Source organism: Macaca fascicularis, chromosome 17 (genome assembly GCF_037993035.2).
Source record: "Macaca fascicularis isolate 582-1 chromosome 17, T2T-MFA8v1.1".
NCBI classification, from domain to species: domain Eukaryota; kingdom Metazoa; phylum Chordata; class Mammalia; order Primates; family Cercopithecidae; genus Macaca; species Macaca fascicularis.
This window is the reverse complement of record NC_088391.1, coordinates 31332917-31354293: the sequence shown is the minus strand read 5'-3', so window position 1 is coordinate 31354293 and position 21377 is coordinate 31332917. Positions and strand designations below refer to the sequence as shown.

The 21377-nt window shown below is 41.5% G+C and overlaps 1 protein-coding gene and 1 long non-coding RNA gene across 23 annotated transcripts in view; one reads left to right on the top strand and one right to left on the bottom strand.

Moving 5' to 3' along the window:
• The window catches only part of NEK3 (NIMA related kinase 3), a 59377-nt gene that overhangs the window by 14408 nt on the left and 23592 nt on the right, over positions 1 to 21377 (top strand). For 5 of the 22 annotated variants that reach the window (XR_012426991.1, XR_012426989.1, XR_012426995.1 and 2 more), the window contains exons 5-10: positions 914 to 1057; positions 2569 to 2659; positions 14056 to 14198; positions 17464 to 17637; positions 19552 to 19645; positions 19733 to 19830. Coding sequence is in view for 15 of the 22 variants with exons in the window: in XM_074022100.1 (XP_073878201.1) it covers positions 17521 to 17637; positions 19552 to 19645; positions 19733 to 19830 (309 nt within the window). In the remaining 7 variants the exon portion in view is untranslated. Of the gene's footprint in view, positions 1 to 913; positions 1058 to 2568; positions 2660 to 14055; positions 14558 to 15165; positions 15272 to 17459; positions 17638 to 19551; positions 19646 to 19732; positions 19831 to 21377 lie in introns of those variants that run through there. The other 17 variants (XR_012426993.1, XR_012426990.1, XM_074022099.1 and 14 more) reach the window with 8 other exon arrangements.
• Positions 8553 to 13211, bottom strand: LOC135968114 (uncharacterized). The gene is made up of 3 exons (XR_010582603.2): positions 12999 to 13211; positions 9589 to 9680; positions 8553 to 8683 (listed from the first exon to the last, which is right to left on the bottom strand). It is a non-coding gene; the product is annotated as an uncharacterized lncRNA (long non-coding RNA).

The following is a 21377-nucleotide window of genomic DNA, read 5'->3' as shown; positions in this document are numbered from 1 at the left end:
TACGTTAAGGTAAGCTAGTCTAAGCTCTGATGCTCAGTAGGTTAGGGTGTATTAAAGGCATTTTGACTTACAGTATCCTCCCAATAAACCCATTGTAAGTCAAGAAGCACCTGTAGAGATCTACCTTTACCAATTTCAACTATGACAAATTTAATGTTCCTGTATTGCTTTTAAATCGGAGAGCAGCAGCAGGTCTGAAATAAATACAGCAGTTAGCTTTGTGTTCTTCACTATTTATTGAACAGTTCAGAGGGCAAGGAAGCAAAGAGAAACGCTCTGAGTGTGTCTTCGCTTGCCAGCTCCTGAATTGTTAACAGTTCTATAATGGCCTTCCTTAATGGCCTTCCTACTTTTCTCTCATTTTTTTCTGTTCTCTTCCCTTTTTTTGACCCTGTCTCAAAAAAATCAAATAAAAATATCCCTTGGGAATATGTAATGTTTGTATATGGAAGCCCTCAATGCCTTTCTTGCTACCTGTAGGGTAAACTCCAAAATCCTTAGCTTAGCATTCAGATTCCTCCATCAAACTGGGTTCCTAGGCCAGCTATTTCAGAGTTAATGTTACTCTTCTTTGGGGGATAGTGTGTCGCTCTGTCACCCAGTCTGGAGTGCAGTAGCACAATCATGGCTCACTGCAACTACCACCTCCCAGGGCCCAAGCATTCCTCTCACCTCACCCTCCTGAGTTGCTGGGACCACAGGCCTGCACCATGCCTGGCTAACTGGTTTTTGTACTTTTTGTAGGTTTTTGCCATGTTGCCCAGTCTAGTGTCCAACTCCTGGGCTCAAGGGATCCCACCCCTTCTTGGCCTCCCAAAGTGCTGGGATTACAGGCGTGAGCCATTGCACCCAGCTGATGTAAATGCTTTGGTTCCACCCCACCACCATGTCTGACTAATTTTTGTATTTTTAGTAGAGACGGGGTTTCAGCATGTTGGCCAGCCTAGTCTCGAACTCCTGACCTCAGGTGATCCACCTGCCTCGGCTTCCCAAAATGCTGGGATTACAGACGTGAGCCCAGCCCAGAAAACATTAGTTTTTAAGAGGCAACAGAATGGTAAGCTGAAAGTCCTGGTTATTATTGTCAGGGGCCACAGACAGATCAAGTCAGATAGGAATCATTTGGATTTAATAAGGGATTACTAGTGGTTTTGAGAAGATTAAGACTAGAGAGGCAAATATTTTTATATTTTGTGGCAAAGGAGATGCAGTCAAAGTAGAGATTGGGAAAAAGGTTGAAAAAGTCTGCAAGGAGAAAAATCATCCTTTGACTGCTTACTGCATGCCAGGTAGAGATCTAAGTAAGCCCAAAACCATAGAGTGATCTTCAGTTTCTCTTATCCCACATGTTCACCCATTTTCAAGTCTTGCTGGTTCTAGTATATTCCAGCTCATTGTATTTCTCTTCATCACCTCTGTGGCTAACAGCCTTTTCTAACCTAGATTTAATGTAGTAGTTTCCTAAGAAGTCTCTGTTTCCAATACTGATTTGTTACAATATATTCACCATACAGCAACCGGAATGACGTTTTTAAAAAGTAAATAGGACCATGTCTCTCTCCTACTAATAATGAACTTTCCATGACTTTCCATCACACCTAAGGTCTAAATTCAGTGTAACAGCCTGCAAGGTACAAAGTGAGGCCCTTGAAGTAGCATCTTATAGCTTCTTTGCTCTCTTAGTTTGAGCCACACTTTCTGTTGATTGACTGAAACCCCATGTGTGTTGAGGAGCATCTGTATATGATGCTTTGTGAGAGTCACATTAGGTTAAAGCTAAGTCAGTGACACATGCGGCTGTTGAAATAATTTTAGTATTTAAGAGAACTACCAAATCCGTAGAGTTTATAGGCAGTTGGCAGAAAATAAAAGTGTTCCTGCACTTGTCCTTGATTTCCCTAATTGTGTAATCTCTTACATCATTATTTTTCCACCTACCACACCTATATGTTGTGACTGAACAGGGTAAAAAAAGTCTTAATCTCTCTAATGTTAACTCTTGATCAGTTGCTATAGCCTTCTATGAGATCGTATCTGGGCTTTGAAAAGAATGTTTAATTGCATTTTATTAGAGTTGTGTGCTATTGATAGAGGATAAGAGAGGGCCAGGTAAGCTTGATGTGTATGTATTGATTGTCTTAACCTCCCTGAGCTTTAGATTTAACTTTTAGTCTTTTTTTATTGGACAGCTTCACGTTTCTTAGGAATCTCAAATTCTGTATGGTATTTGAGTCTTCACCAAATTAGAAGGAGAAAATCTGTAATGGTTAATGTATATCAGTTAAACTCTTCAGAATATGTGAGATGATAATAATTATCATTTATTGAGTTCTATGGGCCAGGAACTAAATGCTTTACAGTACAGAGATACTATATTAGATTGTCTACTTTTGGGAGAAGGGGCAGGAGAAGGGGAGATTTTCTTATGAGGGAAAAACTCCAAGATTACATCCCTGTTGTCTTTCCTCTGAATAGTTTCTAAGTTATTTGATTAAAAATTATGTTTTAATTAGAATTTGATGGCCTTTTAAAAACTTTTACTGACACTCAACATGTTTGTTTTTGTAGGAGCTGATTAAGGCTTTGGAACAGAAACCAGATGATACACGATAGTATTGTCAAAGAGCTTATTGTCACATTCTTCTTGGGAGTTACTGTGGTAATTTTTCTTCCAAAGTATATTGTCCCTTTTTAATCAGTTACTTATACATTTTACCCATGACAAATTAGTCAAATAAAATAAAGGTTGTCTTTGAGGATTTTTTAATTGGTCTTTCATACAAGGTAAAGTAGCTCAAGCGTGACAGACATGTTGAGCAACACCTATTTACATTTTATGGATGTCTCATTTTCCTTCATTGGGTGGAGAATGTATATAGATTTCATTCATAGTTATTGGGTAAGCTGATAAAGAATAGTATCATATTTACTATTTGACAGAGTATTAAAATGAAATGCTGTTTGTATTCTTTATAAAAATGAATGTGGCCAGGCACGGTGGCTCATGCCTGTAATCCCAGCACTTTGGGAGGCCAAAGCTGGAGGATTACATGAGCCCAAGAGATCGAGTCCAGCCTGGACAACATAGCAAGACCCTGTCTATATTAAAAAATAATGTATTTCTGTGTTTTGTAACTTTAAAGAGTTATTCTGATGAATAATCTGGATAGGGAAAAACTGAATTTTTTTTTTTTTTTTTTTTTGGTTAGACGGAGTTTCGCTCTTGTTGCCTAGGCTGGAGTGCAGTGGCTTGATCTCAGCTCACTGCAGCCTTCTCCTCCTGGGTTCAAGCAATTCTCCTGCCTCAGCCTCCCAGGTAGCTGGGACTACAGGCACGTGCCACCATGCCTGGCTAATTTTGTATATTTAGCAGAGACTGGGTTTCACCATGTTGGCCAGACTGGTCTCAAACTCCTGACCACAGGTGATCCACCCTCCTTGGCCTCCCAAAATACTGGGATTACAGGTGAGAGCCACTGCACCCGGCCAAATTACATAGATTATGCTAATGAGAAAAGGAGATGAATTTTGTGACACAGCTTTATTCATTGACTGAAGAGCTTTAAAAATGAAGCTAAATGTTAAGCCAAAAGGAAGGTACAAGAGTATTTATTTGAATTCTGTCTTGGATTAGCTTTTCCTAATTTAAAACCATTTGGTGTTTCTACAAACTCGAAAACTTAGAAATCTAAAACTGATTCATATTCTTTGTGTATTTGCTAGGATCTGTACATAACTGACGAAAAACTCATCTTTTTCTACATAGTTGCTGTTGCCGATGCAAAAAAGTCTTGCGAACTCAATCTAATTCCACTGCTGTGCTAAGAAAAGGGTATTCAATAGCTACTCTTTTTGTTGAGCTTGGACTGTAAATAGTAGATGTTTAATTTGTTGAATTGAGTTCATTGTAAGCTTTATAAGTAGTAAAATTCTATATTTATACATTTTATAGAAGAGATACGACTCAATTTTAAATACAAAGTTATAGTTCTATTATTTTGTTAACCATAGTATGTGATAGTAGATCTATACTTAACATATTTTAAAATAGTGATGATTGAAATAACGGCAAGGTGTAGATGAAACTGAAGGATTTCACATTCCTTTTATATCATTTGGAATTTACTGTATTTAACTGACTAGAGAACATCTTACTCTTCAGCCAAGCTGAATAGGCTGCATTGAATGCTATGAAAGCTCTGTATCTGTGTGCTTTATATCCCATCTTGTTTCTAAGTGTAACTTTATTCTTTAAGAAACTTTAATTCCTTTGTATAATTATATTTTGGAATAAGCAAGTATCTACAATTAAAGTGAAATTCCTTCTGAAGCAAGTTCTAAAATTAAATTTTACTGGAAATTGTACTAGATGTTAACAGTATTTAAGAAAGTCTCTTGGCTTACTAACATATACTTAAAATATATTTTTTCTTTCAACAATAGAAAATACTGAGATGTTTTTATTTAGAACTGCCTAAATTCCTTTCTTTTTTTTCTTTTTTCCGGGTCTGGCGGCACGGAGTCCTGCTCTGTCACCCAGGCTTGAGTGCAATGGCACCATCATAGTTCACTGCAGCCTTGAATTCCAGGGCTCAGGCTGTCCTTCTGCCTCTGCCTCCTGAGTAGCTGGGACTACAGGCAGGTGCCACCATACTGAGCTAATTCGTTAAACATTTTCTTTTGTTGAGACGAGATCTTGGTACATTGCCCAGACTGGTCCCTGAACTCCCAGCCTCAAGTGATCTACTGCCTTGGCCTCCCAAAGTGCTGGCATCACGGATGTGAACCACTGCACCTGGCCCCTAAGTTCTTTTCTTGAATAATATCTTTCTTTTCTTTTTTTTTTTATTTTTTATTTTTTGAGGTGGAGTCTCACCCTGTTGCCCAAGCTGGAGTGCAATGGTGTGATCTTGGCTCACTGCGACTTCCACCTCCCGGGTTCAAGCAATTCTCCTGCCTCAGCCTCCTGAGTAGCTAGGATTTAGGCACGCACTACCACGCCCAGCTAATTTTTTGTATATTTAGTAGAGATGGGGTTTCACATGTGGGCCAGGCTTGTCTCGAACTCTTGACCTCGTGATCCACCTGCCTTGGACTCCCAAAGTGCTGGGATTACAGGTGTGAGCCACCACACCTGGCCAGGTAATATCTTAATATCATGCCATTGACATTTATCCTCTAATTATTTCAGAGGTGGCCTTCAGAAGACAGCCTCTTTGGTAAAATTGCTATTGAGGATATTTCACTGAAAAACAAATTTATCTTTAAATTTAAATCCAGGAAAAAATTTAAACTTTTAGGCTTCTATTTTTATCAGATGGTAAAAAATTTGTAACTCAGAATATTACCTTTTCCCCTTTTTGTGTGATAGATTGCTTGGTTTTAGTTACTGATTATTTAATAAGTTATTCAAATCTAGGATTTTGATATAATGATTCTTCTCTAGAATATAGTATGTGTGACAGAGTATATTTAAAATTTTATTAAGGCCCATGGGGCAGCCCTTGAGGAAACCAGACCTTGGAGATCGCCAGGCAGGATTAGTGGCAGGAATTGAGAGAACAGAGCCTCACAGAGCTCATTGGGGACCGTCCCCCAGGCACAAGAGTGTCTCAAGGAAGCAGTCTTCTCCCACATCCCCCAAAGATAGCTACCAGAGGGTCAGTCCTCTGAGCCCTTCTCAGTGTAGAAAAGACAAGCGTCAAAAGCTTCCCCACTCACCCCGAGACTGCCTTCTATTACAACACGTCATTTGGCCTCACAGGCCGAGCAGAGGATGCTGGCCCTCCCAGGATATTTTGGGTCAAATGAAGAGGATGAAACCACAAGTATACTTAGCGTGGAGAATCTGGTGGTCTAGACTGAGAATCAGCCGAGCTTAACACAGCTGGGGTCTGCTACTCGTGTTTTGTAGACTTTTGTGTAACTATTTGTACCGTAGCACAGAATGTGAGGAGGAAGTAACACACACAGAGGAAGATGTGTGTGTATGCATGTGTTTGAATTCACAAGGAAGAAATTATTTATCTTGAGCTTTTCCCTTTGTTATTCAATTTTTATTGATTTATTACTAATAACAATGATAAAATGTAAACAAGAGCAAATGGGGCTTGGTCTGTCATGTGGCTATGAAAGTTAAGATGTGACTTTTGAGTAGGACATGCTCTGAACATTGCATTGGCAGTTTCCAACCTGAAGCAGAAATCTGGAACCTTAACTAAAAAGGGATGGAGCAAAGTTAACTTGGTGTCATAACGCTGAATTGCAATTTATTAAGTTATAAATACATTAAGAATTTGACTCCTACAATGACAGCAACAAACAGGTTTCATATTTGGCTGATTTAGTTAGTTATGACCATTAGACTGCTGAGCTACTTAAAAATGGTGATACCACAGATATTCAAGAAGAACTTTCAGATTAGAGTCCAGGTGACTTGACAAAATTATATGAATTAATTCTGCTTTAAAAAGATAATGTAAGAAGCTGGTAGTTCAGGTAGTGAGTCAAATGAAGAGCCATCTGTTCTGAGCAAATAAATAGTAACTGTTTTGGAAAGGACAGTATTGTCTTCTGAGGAAATGGGCAGTAGGTACTGACCATGCCACTACCTGGGACCAGGATGCTGATTACATGTTCCTGAACCAAACTGGCAGCAGAGACCTCAGCGGGGGAACTGGTGAATGGATGTTGTTCTTAAACATAACTTGATTATATTGTTCAGAAAGAAAATGCATTAATTAACTTTAGGTATATATAAAGCAGGTAGAACAGTTTACAATTTTACAGTTTAAGCTTTTTTTTTTTTTTTTTGATACGGTCTCTGTTGCCAGGCTGGAGTGCAATGGCGCAATTTCAGCTCACTGCAACCTCCACCTCCTGATTTCAAGCAATTCTTCTTCCTTGGCCTCCCAAGTAACTACAGGCGCATGCCACCATGCCCGGCTAATTTTTGTATTTTTAGTAGAGACGGGGTTTCACCATATTGACCAAGATAGTCTCAAGCTCCTAACCTTGTGATCCACCTGCCTTGGCCTCCCAAAGTGTAGGGATTACAGGTGTCAGCTATAGCGCCCAGCAAAGCTTTTTAAATTAGAAGTATGAGTTAAAGAAGGAAATAGAGGAAATAAGCCTTTGTAGAAATTTAGAATCCCTTTTGTTTGCGTTTTCAGTCTTCTACACTTTACAGAGTCCCCTCCACCCCCGCAACAGAGTCTAGCTCTGTCATCTATGCTGGAGTGCGGTGGCGCGATCTTGGCTCACTGCAACCTCTGCCTCCCGGGTTCAAGTGATTCTCCTGTCTCAGCCTCCCAAGTAGCTGGGATTACATGCGCCCACCATCATGCCCTGCTAATTTTTGTATTTTTAGAAGAGACAGGGTTTCACTGTGTTGGCCAGGCTGGTCTCGAAATCCTGACCTTGTGATCCCCCCACCTTGGCCTCCCAAAATACTGGGATTACAAGCATGCCTCACCGTGCCTGGCCACAGACAAGACATTTGAAGTTCAGGGAGAGTAACAGGATTGGCTAGGACATGCATGGATAATTATTCTAAATATCATGCTCTTTCTACTGCCATCACAAACTTTACAAGTCTTTTTTTTTTTTTTTTGAGACAGGGTCTCACTCTGTCACTCAAGCTGGAATGCAGTGGCGCAATCTTGGCTCACTGCAACCTCTGCCTTCTGGGTTCAAGCAACTCTCGTGCCTCAGCCTCCTGAGTAGCTGGAATTACAGGTGCCCGCCACCACGTCCGACTAATTTTTGTATTTTTAGTAGAGATGGAGTTCGGCCATGTTGGCCAGGCTGGTCTTGAACTCCTGACCTCAGTTGATCTGCCTGCCTTGGCCTCCCAAAGTGCTGGGATTACAGGTGTGAGTCACCACACCCGGCCTACAAATCTTCTGTAATAGCAGAAACATCAGGAGAAAGCTGGCCCGTTTTTTTTTTAATAAGAAGGTATGAAGAGACACCTCTATTAGTTTTTCCCAATGGAAGGAAGCTTCCTGCTGCTTGATGAAATGTTAGGACTGGTCATGCAACTTGCTTTGTTTGGCAGTAGGGGCTAAATAAAAGAACCTAAAGGTCTTGTTCTTTACCAGAAGTCTGTCATTAGTTATATGGGCAGTCTGCAATCTCACATACTTCCCTTCAACCCTTGACGCTAATGACTTATCTGTATCCCTTGAGTAGCTGCACTTTCCTTCTTTTTCATGGTGACCTCTCTAACTGCCACACCCAGCCTGCCTTTTAGATTATGTTTTCTTTCTTCCTTTTAGAGTTTATCAGGATGTCAGCCTGCTGGTGATGTTTCAGGGACCATTGGAGAGAGTGGAATTAGATGGGAAAAACATCACAAATGCAAATACTACAATTTAAAATTTTTCTCTCATATTTGTTGCATTGCCACTTCATTTGTGTCATTTTTATTGAAAATCAAAATATAGCTCCTTTTGGCAATGTTTTAATTACCTTTTAGGAATAGGAGGGGTAGATTACTCAGAGCTCTCTGACAGCTGGTATTTGCTGATGCCAGGAAGAGGAAACCAGACTTTTTAATCTTCATTTTCTTTGTTTATTATACCAGAAAGCTTTGTTCTTTTTCCAAGTTCACAGGCCTGCATGCCAGCCTTTGAGGACAAAGGGTACATGCTCGGTTGTTTTGATTTCACAGTGATGTGCCCTATAGTGTCAGACCAAAACAGATATGAGAAGGGTGGAAAGTAGAGGAAAACACTATGAACAGAAAGATTTTCTGTTAAATTATTTTCTTCTCCATTATCACACATCTAAATTAATATTGCAGCAAGCTAATACCAGCATCTAACATGTTCACTATCTACCTAGCCCACTTTTCTGAAGCTCTAACTAAAATCTCTGGGCTGGGCGCGGTGGCTTACGCCTGTAATCCCAGCACTTTGGGAGGCCGAGGCAGGGGGATCACCGGAGGTCAGGAGTTCGAGACCAGCCTGGCCAACATGGTGAAACCTGGCTTCCACTAAACATACAAAAATCAGCCAGGCTTGGTGGCTGTCGCCTGTAATCCCAACTACTTGGGAGGATGAGGCAGGAGAATTGCTTGAACCTGGGAGGTGGAGGTTGCAGTGAGCCAAAATTGTGCTACTTTACTCCAGTCTGGGTGACAGAGCAAGATTGTCTCAAAAAATAAATAAATAAAATAAAATCTCTGTATTTAAGTTAAGCTAATTTGGTCTCTGCCTCTGAGAAAAAGGAAGATGCCTCAAGCATTGTCTTTGGTGGACATGTGGGAAACTTCATTAGAAATAATCTAATCTTCACCATTGTGTCCCTAGGTCCTAGCCCTTGTGGCTGCCGTAGAGTAGGAGCTCAATCAAATTTGTTCAATAAATGACCAGCTATTCAAAAGCTTTCCAGAAACAGGGGAACACAAACTTCCACAAGAAACAAGGCATGCTGGCATTAGATTGATCATCAGCTGCACTAAAAATGGTGGAATAATAGCTTGAAAGTTCAGGGGGAAAATGATTTTCAACTTGAGACACCTCAAATTACTTGTGAGGGCAAAATAAAGACATTGTTACACATGCAAAGACTTAGAAAGCTTACCTGCCAGGCACCTTTTCATGAGGAGTTATTAGAGCATGCACTCCATCAGTAAAACAGCAGAGTATCCTGAGGAAGCCATGGGATTCAGGCAGCTGCAGATGTGACCCAGAATGTCAGTTTTGTGGTTGACTAAGCCACAAGTTCATATTTGAGCAAGAATGGAGTATCCAGGAAACAAAGGTATTTCATGGAACATACAGTTGGAAGAACTTGAAGATATACTTCAGGCAAAGAAAATGAAAATAAGAAAAGCACCTAGAAATTTTATTTTCTGAAAGACTCTACAAGAAAATCATAATTCAAATATGAATTAAACTGAGTCATCAGTGGGCTTTCAAAAGAAAAATATTCCAAGAAAATAGAATGGGTAAGATGGCACAGATTTCTTTCAACAACAAAGTACTAGGCAAAGCGACAACAACAAAGTAACCATGATTTTGAGAAACTGAGCAGCACAGGGTTGAGACATTGTGATTACACAGAGGAAAATCAATCACAGCATACTACTTGGCTCTGCTGTGGACCAACATTTTCATAATGTTAACGCTGCTTATTGGTTATTGTCTATTAGAACCAACTTATAGAAGACTTAGGCCGGGTGTGGTGGCTTATGCCTGTAATCCCAGCACTTTGGGAGGCCGAGGCAGGCAGATATCGAGACCATCCTGGTCAACATGGTGAAACCCCGTCTCTATTAGAAATACAAAAATTATCTGGGCATGGTGGTGTGCGCCTATAGTCCCAGCTACACAGGAGGCTGAGATGGGAGAATCGCTTGTACCCCAGAGGCAGAGGTTGCGGTGAGCTGAGACAGTGCCACTACACTCCAGCCTGGCAACAGAGCGAGACTCCATCTCAAAAAAAAAAAAAAGAGTTACAGACGGGAATATAAATGTTATCAGTGGTGGAAATCTAAGAGTACAGCTTTGAAAAGTTTGGAGGTACAGAGGTTTGAGGCTGCAATGAGCTATGATTGCACCAGAGGGAATCCAGCCTGGGCAACAGAGGGAGGCCTCATTTCTAAAGAAATATGGAGGTAGAAGCAGAGGTGGGGAGTTCAAGGGAAGTAGGAGTTTCTCCTATCATGAAATGGAGAACCAAGAGGTGCTGTCTATATTTAATAGAACTAAAAACAAAAGTTTAAGGATATTAAAGTTAACTAAAGTGAACAATAGGACTAAAAATTGTGGTGTTAACTACCATGTGCACCTTAGGGAGGTGAATTAAGCTGACTTTTTATTAGTCCTTGCAGGAGTCAATGTCACAAAATAGCAGCTTAATCCTATTCATACAGTTGAAGATCAGGAGAATTTAAAACCACAAAGGTCAAAGTGGTTGCCCTTTGGAAGTGGGACTGAGGCTGGGGAGATAAAAAGCAAGGAACAATTGCTTTTTGTTGTAGGGCTTCCTCTACTCTTTTTTTTTTTTCGTTTTTTTTTTTTTTCCTTTGACAAAACAAAAACCAAACATAACAATCCTGGTGAGGGTCACAGATCATCTATTTTAATGCCTGGAAATATATTCAGTGAGTCATCTTGTAGCTCTTAAACCAAAGTTAAAAAGTATAAGAAAGTCTATAACTGTAGACTACAAAGCAGTTAATACAGAATGAAAACTCCCAGTCATCTCAGGAGAAGTGGTGTTTTATTTCTGGTTGCTGCCAGAAATATTTCTGTATGTATCCAGAAGCTCTCCTGGCTGGGTATCCACAGCTTGGCAACAGCTGCATAAAAAGGGGGCCAGACCTCTCACCATCCCTTCTCCCCTACCCTCACCAGTCTATTCTTACTGAGTTACAGGTTGAATTGCATCCCCTGCAAAATACCTGCTGGAGTCCTAATGTGCAGTACCTCAGAATGTGATCTTATTTGGAAATAGGGTTGTTGCAGATGTAATTAGTTAAGATGAGGCCACACTGGGTTAGGGTGGTCCCTCAATCTGATATGACTGGTGTCCTTATACAAGGGGAAATTTACATTCAGAGACGGCACATAAAGGAAAGGCATTGTGAGGGAGAAGAAGGCCATCTACAAGTCAAGTATAGAAGCCTGGAACAGATCTTTTCCTTCCAGCCCTCAGAAGAAACAACACTGTCAACACCTTTATTTTGGACCTCTAGCCTCCAGAAGTATGAGATAATAAATTTGTTTAAACCATTCATTTAGCTCGTGGGACTTTGTTACAGCAGCCCTGGCAAACTAATACACTGATGGAACAAGGGAAAGAGTCCCTTTCATGACTGCCAACATTGGGTGGGAAAGAAAAGCATTAGGCACCTTTGTCATCTTCTCCCCTGATGCTGTTACAAATTTAATCTGATAAAAATCTGTGTCTGTTGCTCAGTTCTCAAGAGCAGCATTCAGAGTACAGGTATGGCTATGGATAGTACTGTTTTTTGTTTGTTTGTTTTTTGAGACGGAGTTTTGCTCTGTCACCCAGGCTGGAGTGCAGTGGCATGATCTCAGTTCACTGCAAGCTCCGCCTCCCAGGTTCAAATGATTCTCGTGCCTCAGCCTCCCAAGTAGTTGGGGTTACAGGTGCCAGCCACAACGTCTGGCTAATTTTTGTATTTTTAGTAGAGACAGGGTTTCACCATCTAGGCCATGGCTGGTCACAACTCCTGACCTCAGGGGATCTGCCTACCTCGGCCTCCCAAAGTGCTGGGATTACAGGCGTGAGCCACCGTGCCTGGCCTTGTTTGTTTTTAATTGAAACTAGTCTTTGTATAGAGTACAAAGAAAGTGCAGATGTTGCAAATGTTGATTTGTAGCATTTCCCTTCTCTTATCACCACACTACAGAATAGTTGTACATTAACTCTGACATTGTGGAAGGAAGGCAATTGGAGCTGGCCAGAGCAAAGTCATTTTGTTCCTGAATGCCATTTTACAACTGCCAAACTGTAGAATGTACTTGCTGATGTTGCAGACAAAATTGCTGCCACTTATGAAAAGGACTTTGCTGAGGACAGAACTTTTCTCAAATCCCTTCATCGAGGACTTTTGCCTAGAAAACAATGAACTGTCATGATAATGCTTTATCTTCAAAATGGTTATGAAAGTTATGAACTAGTGAGAACTGACTTCTTCCTTTAAAAACCCTACCCAAAAATAGTTGGTCAAGACACAATTCAGATGCTTCCGGAATCTGTGTTCCTTGAACTGCAATTCTCAGACTACCAATAAACTTATTTACTTCGATGTCAGTCTCTGTGACTCTGGTTGACACGTTATAATGAACATGTTCAGCGCTTACAAGTAAAGTGTAACCAGATATTGTTCACAATAATCCTATGAAGTAGGTTCTATACTTTTATATAGAGGGATTTAGTTACTCTGCTGTATTAGTTTCCTAAGGCTTCTGTAACAAACTATGACAACCTAAATGGCTAAAACGACACGAATTTATTACCTTACAGTTCTGGAGGTCAGAAATACAGCTCACTGGGTTAAAATCAAGGCTTCAGCATGCATGGTGGTGCTTCCCTGGAGTCCCAGCCACTCAGGAAGCTGAGGTGGACAGATCGCTTGAGCCCAGGAGCTCAAAACCAGTCGTAGCAACATAACAAGACCCTGTTTCAAAAAAAAAAAAAAAAAAAAAAAAAAAAAAAAAAAAAAAAAAAAACCAAGGTGTCAGCTGGACTGTTACTTCTGGAAGCTCTGGGGAACAATTTTTTTTTTCCTTCTCCTTTTCTAGCTTTTCCTTTTTTTTTTTTTTTGTTTTGGCAACAGGGTCTCGTTCTGTCACCATAGCGGGACTGCAGTGGTGGGATCATGGGCCCTCTCCAGCTCTAGTGATCCTCCTGCCCCAGTCCCCCGAACAGCTGGGACCACAGCACCCGCCGCCATGTCTAGCTAATTTTTCGTAGAGAGGAGGGTATCACTATGTTACCCAGGCTGATCTCGAACTCCTGGGCTTGAGTGTTCCTCTCCCGCCTCTGCCTCCCAAAGCACTGGGATTGCAAACATGAGACACTATGCCTGCTCCTCTTCCAGCTTCTTGAGGCCAGCTGCATTCTTTGGCTGTTGCCCCTTCCTCCACCTTCATATAGCTTTCTGATTCTGACCTTTTCGGGCCCCCTTCCACTTTAGAGAACCCTTGTAATTACACTGGGCCCAACCACATACTCCAAGATCATCTCCTTATTTTAAAGTCAGCTGATTAGCAACCTTAATTCTATCTGCAATCCTAATCCCCTTTGCCAAGCAAGAGAACAAACGCACAGGTTCCAGGGAGTAGGATGTGGGCATCCTGAGGCGGGGCATTATCCTGCCTTCCACAATTGCCCATGGTCACACAGCTAGTAAGTGCTAGCTAGCACTGAGTGCTGTGCCCATGAAATTTATCTACATAGGCTTTCACTTAACCTGCAGACAGAACTCAGTTAGTGGGAGATACTTTCCCTCAATATTATTAGCATTGTTCCACTGCAACGTGGAACGACAGCTTTAAAACGTGCTCTTCGTAGGCCCGGCTACTCCAAGAACAGCGCCTCCCGCCAGACCCAGGCGGCTTCCTTCATCCGCAACCCGAGAGACGACCCGCAGGGCCCGCCCCGCGGAAGCCGCTGGTTGCCAGGCCAAGGAGTGGACGAGGGTTGCGGGGGAGCGGGTGAGTGGTCCCCGCCTTGGAGGGCCGCCTCTGGAAAGAGGAGCGCGGCGCGTGGTGGCGGCGCGGAGCCTAGTGGGAGCGACGGGGAACGAAGGGGAGACGCGCCCCCGGCGCGCGGCGGCGCCCCTCATTTCCGCCTCGCGGTCTGGGTCCCTCGCCGCCTTGGGCTCTGGGCGCGCGGCGCCGTGGGGGCCAGCAGGGCGGAGCGGCTTTTCCAGGAGAAAGGGCCCTCACGGGTGAGCGGGGCGACTGGGCTCCGCAGTGGTGCAGCTGCCGCGCGGGCGCCTGTCCCGACCCAACGGGTTCTCGCTGGCTGCCCGGAAAGAACCAATGAGAAACGCTGTTGCAGCAAAAAAGAGGTTAATAAGTGCAGGGCTGGCCAAACCAGAACAGGGTCTCAGACCTGTCTCCCGGAGAATTCGGGGTCGAGGGTTTTAAACGGTATTTTGGCGGCAGGGGGCTGGGAAACGAAAACAATTGACCGGCTGGGGATGAAATCACAGGAGCGTCTGAAACTCTGAGCGGCTTTGTTGGTTCCCAGGAGTGGGTGGGGTCAGTTTCCCTTGTCTTGAAGTTAACACGAAATCCCTCGTAGTTATCCTAGCCTCTGTGCTAGAATAAGAAAACGACAACACAAAATCTTAGCCCGTGAGGTTAGAAGCAAGATGAGTCAGTCGTGTTAGATTTCTCTCATTATTTATATATCTGTAAAGGCGGTTTCAGGGCACTTTCTGAATTTAGCCCATGTCTCACCTGTGATCCCTCTTCTGGGTATTTGCAAATCACTTTATTAGGTTTTTAAAATTATCGCAGGCATGCGAAGGGGCCGATATACTTTTGCCATGTTCAGAGTGTATTCAGGTCTTGTAATGATCATACGGGTGTAATATTGAGTAAGAGGTAAATGTGCGCAGAAAAGATCAAATGTGGTTTTCAGCTAAGAAGTCTGGTTGCTCTTATTTTTCAGTTACTCTCCATTGCATAGAATAAAGCCCCGAAAAAACGAAGAATAAGAACATGGGAAAACTTGGCTTCCATGTTAAACCGTGTAAATACCAGGTGTTAGAATAGTGGTAAAGGACTTGTTTCTTTCACATCCATGTACTCTCAAAGACCTCATCAGTCTTGGAAAAACATTGTTTCGAAGACAATGTGTATGACTGATTTGGTTATATGAAGAAATTATTTCTAGGATGTCCTTGTAATTCTGTGATAAGCAGGAATACAAACTGGAATTTTTACAGGTCACTATAGTAGAGGTTTTAGTTTGATTTTTTGCTTTGCCTGTCATGCTCTCTCTTCCTTATAATTCTTTGTGGTATGATTAAAAAACAAACACTAGGGCTGGATGCGGTGGCTCACGCCTGTAATCCCAGAACTTTGGGAGGCCGAGATGGGCGGATCACCTGAGGTCGGGAGTTTGAGACTAGCCTGACCAACATGAACAAACCTCATCTCTACTAAAAATACGAAATTAGCCTGGTGTGGTGGCACATGCCTGTAATCCCAGCTACTCGGGAGGCTGAGGCAGGAGAATCGCTCGAACCTGGGAGGTAGAGGTTGCGGTGAGCCGAGATCACGCCATTGCACTCCAGCCTGGGCAACAGGAGCGAAACTCCCTCTCAAAATAAAAAACAAAAAACAAACACTATAAGCTTTTTGAAAAATCAAGTAAATTCATTCCAGTGTTTTTCCTGCAATGAAAAAGAATGCATCGCTTTTCTAAGGTTTTAATAATCATAATAGCTGCCAGTTGTTCAGGACCTTCTATGTACCTGGCAAAGTGTTAGGAACGTTTTATCCATTTTCTCTTATGTGCTAAGCAGTCCTACTAGCTGCTTCATCCTGGAAATATAGATGGGAGACTGAAGTCAAGGACTACAACTGTGTGTTTAACATCTCTCTTGACTCGCAGTAACCTCCAGTTCGGCACGTCCAAAATGAAACACATGTCTCTCTTCTGCCAATATGTTTTGCCCCACCCCTGCAACACTCCCACTGCCAGAAAAATCACACGAACAAAAACCTCACACACAACCATTGTGCCTTTCCTCTCTCAGGGAGTGCCAGAAACCATCTGGTTCATGCCAGAAACCTGGGAGTCAACCTTGCCCTCTTCTCTGCTTGCTCCCCCCATAAATCTGCCAGCACAAATCCTGTCAACTGTTCTTACATCTTTCCTTCCCATTTTTTCTGGCCCCATTGCCTCCACTGTATTCCATTTCATTATTTTCCTGCCTTTTCTGTTGTTAGAGCCTCCTAACTGGCCTGTGTCTCTGAGCTGGCCTTCCTGCCCCTCCTCCACTGGTCCATTTAATCTGCAATCTGAGTGAATGTTTTTTCTAATACGCAAATATGATGATACTGTGTTCTTGGTTAAAATGCTTCAGCAGCCTGTTACATTCTTCTTTCAATTTCTTGAACTGAATGTAATTTCTTTAGCTCTTAAATATGCAATTTCCTCTTCCATGATTACTGTTTTCCTCCTCTTTGTCTAGTCAAGTTTCATTCATCCTTCAGGCTTCAGCTTAAATAGCCTACATTTGTTGAGGTTTATGGTTATCTCTGATGGGATGTCCATGATGGCAGGGATTATGAGAGATTTGTTCAGATCATAACATCTGACTCAGTTGGTGCTCAGTCTACCTGTTGAATGTAGTATAGGGGAGGAAAAACATTTTTTTCCTTTACCCTCTTAGGTTCAGTAGCTGGGCCCTACAAAATAAACTGATGAAAGATAGATTAACAGGAAAAAAGGTTTATGCATAAATGTAAAGAAGTGGTTAGACCCGGGGGCCCACGTGCCATTTTAACAAAGAGTGATAAATTGTACAGAAGTAACTAGACAAAAGTAGGGGAATTCTTCCTGGGTAAATTGTAGGAAGGTAAATATATGGGGGAAGCTAACAGAAGATAAGGGTTATTCAGTAAGGTTTGTTATGTGGACTCAAGTTGGCGCCTTCCCCATTGGTAAGAGTTGCTCTCTTCCTGGTACTGGAAAGGAAGACACATTTACAAAAGGATGTTTATTACCTGTACATAGGAAAATTTATGCCCTGCATTTATACAAAAAAGGGAGGGCAAAGAGCAAATTGGTTTCAGCTCAAAACAATTCTTATGTGAAAGTGGCATATTTTGGGGTATCATACACTGATCCCCTTCGTAAGTTGCTTTTCTCTTTTCATGGTTATGAGAGCTACTTTGAATTAACTTCTGCTTTTTGAAAGTACATTTAATTCTCAAATGTTTCTGCTTTTGAATGCAGTTTGGGAGAGCCCATGGTGACTGCGTGAGTGGAGCCCAGCTGTGTGGATGACCCAGCATGGATGACTACATGGTCCTGAGAATGATCGGGGAGGGCTCCTTCGGCAGAGCTCTTTTGGTTCGGCATGAAAGCAGTAATCAGATGTTTGCCATGAAAGAAATAAGGCTTCCCAAGGTCACTACTAAAGAAATTAGCTCACTTTGAAAGTATACATGCAATTTATATAAAAGAATAAGTTTTTGGCCAGGCATGGTGGCTCACACCTGTAATCCCAGCACTTTGGGAGGCAGAGGCGGGTAGATCACCTGAGGTCAGGAGTTTGAGATCAGCCTGAGGTCAGGAGTTTGAGGCCAGCCTGGCCAACATGGGGAAAACCCGTCTCTAGTAAAAATAATTTTAAAAAAATTAGCCAGGTGTGGTGGCATGCACCTGTAGTCCCAGCTATTCGGGAGGCTGAGGCAGGAGAATCACCCGAACCTGGGAGGCAGATGTTGCAGTAAGCTGAGATTGTGCCACTGCACTCCAACCTTGGTGACAAAATAAGACTCTGTCTCAAAAAGTAAATAAATAAATAATAACTTATTTAGTTTTAACATGGAATTTCTCCTTCATGCAAAGATAGAATTGGTTTATTCGTTAGCTTTACAAGGGCTCAATACATTATATGTGGTTCTTAGGATATTGTAATTATCAATGGGAGAAAAACAGTAAAAGTTTTGGAGGCGATTACTGCTAATTTTATTTCAGCAAATAATTGGTAATAACTTCCACTTTTGTATACCTAATGGTGTAGGAAATCTTTGCCAAAGCAACTCAGGTGCGATGTTAATGAAAAAGGATCATAAAAATACAATGAAGAACAAATGCTAACCTTTGGTACCAGTACACCTACTCTGTGGATCAGTTTATAGGTTTTGTTTCCTTGTAGACCATTACTATGTATCATAGTTGTCTTGTGAAAGAATTCATTACATGAAGACTATGTCATAATATTTTGGATCAATTTTTTAAAAACACAGTCTAATAAAGGTCTCAGAGTGCTAGGTATTTTTTTCCCACTGTATTCTTGACTTCATTCAGTGATTTTCAAACTTGAGTGAGCATCATAATCAGCTGGAGGGCTTGTTAAACCATGGATTGCTATGCTCCACCCCCAGGCTTCCGACTGAGGAGGGCCAGGTGGGCTTGTGAATTTGCATTTTTAACAAGTTCCCAGCTGGTGCTGATGCTGCTGGTCTGAGAACCCTTGTGTTACTACACAATCAATGGCGATTTCTTTTCTTTCTTTTTTTAAATTTATAGATGGAGTCTTGCTCTGTTGCCCAGGCTGGAGTGTAGTGGCACAACCATAGCTCATTGCAGCTCAAACTCCTGGGCTCAAGCGATCTTCCCACTTCAGCCTCCCCAGTGGCTGGGACTATAGGTGTAGTATACACTATAGGTGTAGTATAGTCCCAGCCACTGGGGAGGGTAGCCACCACACCCAACTAACAATGGCAATTTCTTGATTGTAAGATAAACCATTCAGAATTTCATCCTTATAGAGTAAGTTAGGGATAAACGGTTTTGGAAACTTACTTTGCTTGCCATCTCTGTTCATCTTTGATGCAGTAATATACCAGCATACTCTTTTTTTATCTGGACCAGTGGACTCCTCTAAGTGATTGCAGACAGTCAAAACATGAAATCCCCCCCCCCCTTTTTTTTTTTCTTTTAGGATAAAACATTTCTTTTTTTTTTTTTCTGTATCACAAGTCATCAAAAAGATACACTATTTTTGATAGTATACTGACTCTCTAAGTCAAGTGATGCTCAGGCTGATATTAAAACTGTTTACATTCTGTATGTGTAAGGAATGTAAAAAGAAACTAAAAGTACAATGAAGGGGTCAGCTCAAGCATGAAAATATAGCCAGAGTTGGAAAATCACCATGCATTTTCTCTTGTCATTTGACAAATTTAAGTTGAGCCAAAGTGTAGTGTTATAAAACTGCATCTAGCATTGAAGTATCACATAAACTATATTATTGTAAAGTTATCTATTTTAAATGCAGTATTGAATTTATGCTTATTTAAAATGTTTTTCTAGTCTTTCTCTAATACACAGAATTCTAGGAAGGAGGCTGTTCTTTTAGCCAAAATGAAACACCCCAATATTGTTGCCTTCAGAGAATCATTTGAAGGTAAATACGAATTCCCCCAGATATGTGCTTTTCTGAATTTGATTTATAGCCACTACAGCTTTTCTAAAGAGCTTATATCTGTTTTAGCTGAAGGACACTTGTATATTGTGATGGAATACTGTGATGGAGGGGATCTGATGCAAAAGATTAAACAGCAAAAAGGAAAGTTATTTCCTGAAGACATGGTAAGAGATTGACTTACATAGTTTCTTTCAAGGTTTAGAAGCCACTTTCCTCCTAAACTTTGTATAAGTTAAAACAAAAGCATTGATATCTGTAATTACCTGAGAAGGTAGATAGAAATGACTGATTTCTATATTGGTGTTACCACTTAATGTCCCCAGAATATGGCTGCCTGCAATGGTTTTAGGAAGTAAAATCTATATAAATTATTAAGAAATAAAACTTTCATGTTTAGAATAATTTCAAGATTGTATCACCAAATTTTGTACTAGATATTTAAAATCTTGATTTTTCTTTTTTTTTTTTTTTTTTTTTTTGGAGACGGAGTCTCGCTCTGTCGCCCAGGCTGGAGTGCAGTGGCCGGATCTCAGCTCACTGCAAGCTCCGCCTCCCAGGTTTACGCCATTCTCCTGCCTCAGCCTCCCGAGTAGCTGGGACTACAGGCGCCCGCCACCTCGCCCAGCTAGTTTTTTTTGTATTTTTTAGTAGAGACGGGGTTTCACGGTGTTAGCCAGGATGGTCTCGATCTCCTGACCTCGTGATCCGCCTGTCTCGGCCTCCCAAAGTGCTGGGATTACAGGCTTGAGCCACCGCGCCCGGCCTTTTTTTTTTTTTTGAGACAGAGTCTTGCTCTGTCGCCCAGGCTGGAGTGCAGTGGCACGATCTCGGCTCACTGCAAGCTCATCCTCCCGGGTTCATGCCATTCTCCTCCTTCAGCCTCCTGAGTAGCTGGGACTACAGGCGCCCGCCACCATGCCTGGCTAATTTTTTGTATATTTAGTAGAGACGGGGTTTCACCGTGTCAGCGAGGATGGTCTTGATCGCCTAACCTCATGATCCACCCGCCTCAGCCTCCCAGAATGCAGGGATTACAGGCGGGAGCTACCGCGCCCGGCCTAAAATCTTGATTTTTATCGTAGTGAAATTTTTAGAAGACAGGTCTATTTTATTTTGTATTACTAAAACATCAGAAGAATGAAGCTTGCCATTTCTGTTTCTTGGGAGTACCTATTCTCAATCTTTTTCCTCCTAAAGCTTGAAGTGGTCCCTTCAGTCTAAGACTTGCTGTCTTTTTAGTGGAAAATTGCATACTAAATATTTTTTAATGAATTGGCTATGGAAAATATTTAAATTGCTCCGATGAGGCTTAGTTTGATTTAGGTTATAGCATGTTATGAAAGTATGTAAATAAATGTAAATAAATATTATACATTTAGAAATTGTATTGTTAAAAATATGGGTTCTGTAGAAGGAAGTCAACCTTGGCTTCAACTGGAAGAATCTCCATAGCAAAAGTGAAAAAAAAATTAATTTGACATTTAACTGTAGGCCCTCAAGACACCTAGAAATTCTGGGTACTGTTGACCTTGGACTTATAAGCAGGAACTATTGACCTCAAAGGATTATTTATAATATAATGAAATATTTTAATGTTACCATACAGATATTCTGCAAAAGTAAATGAAAATCCAACATAATGATTACACTGGAAAAGCTGTAGTGCATTTCTTATTGGTGAACTACCTTTATATAAGCATTTAAGAATACT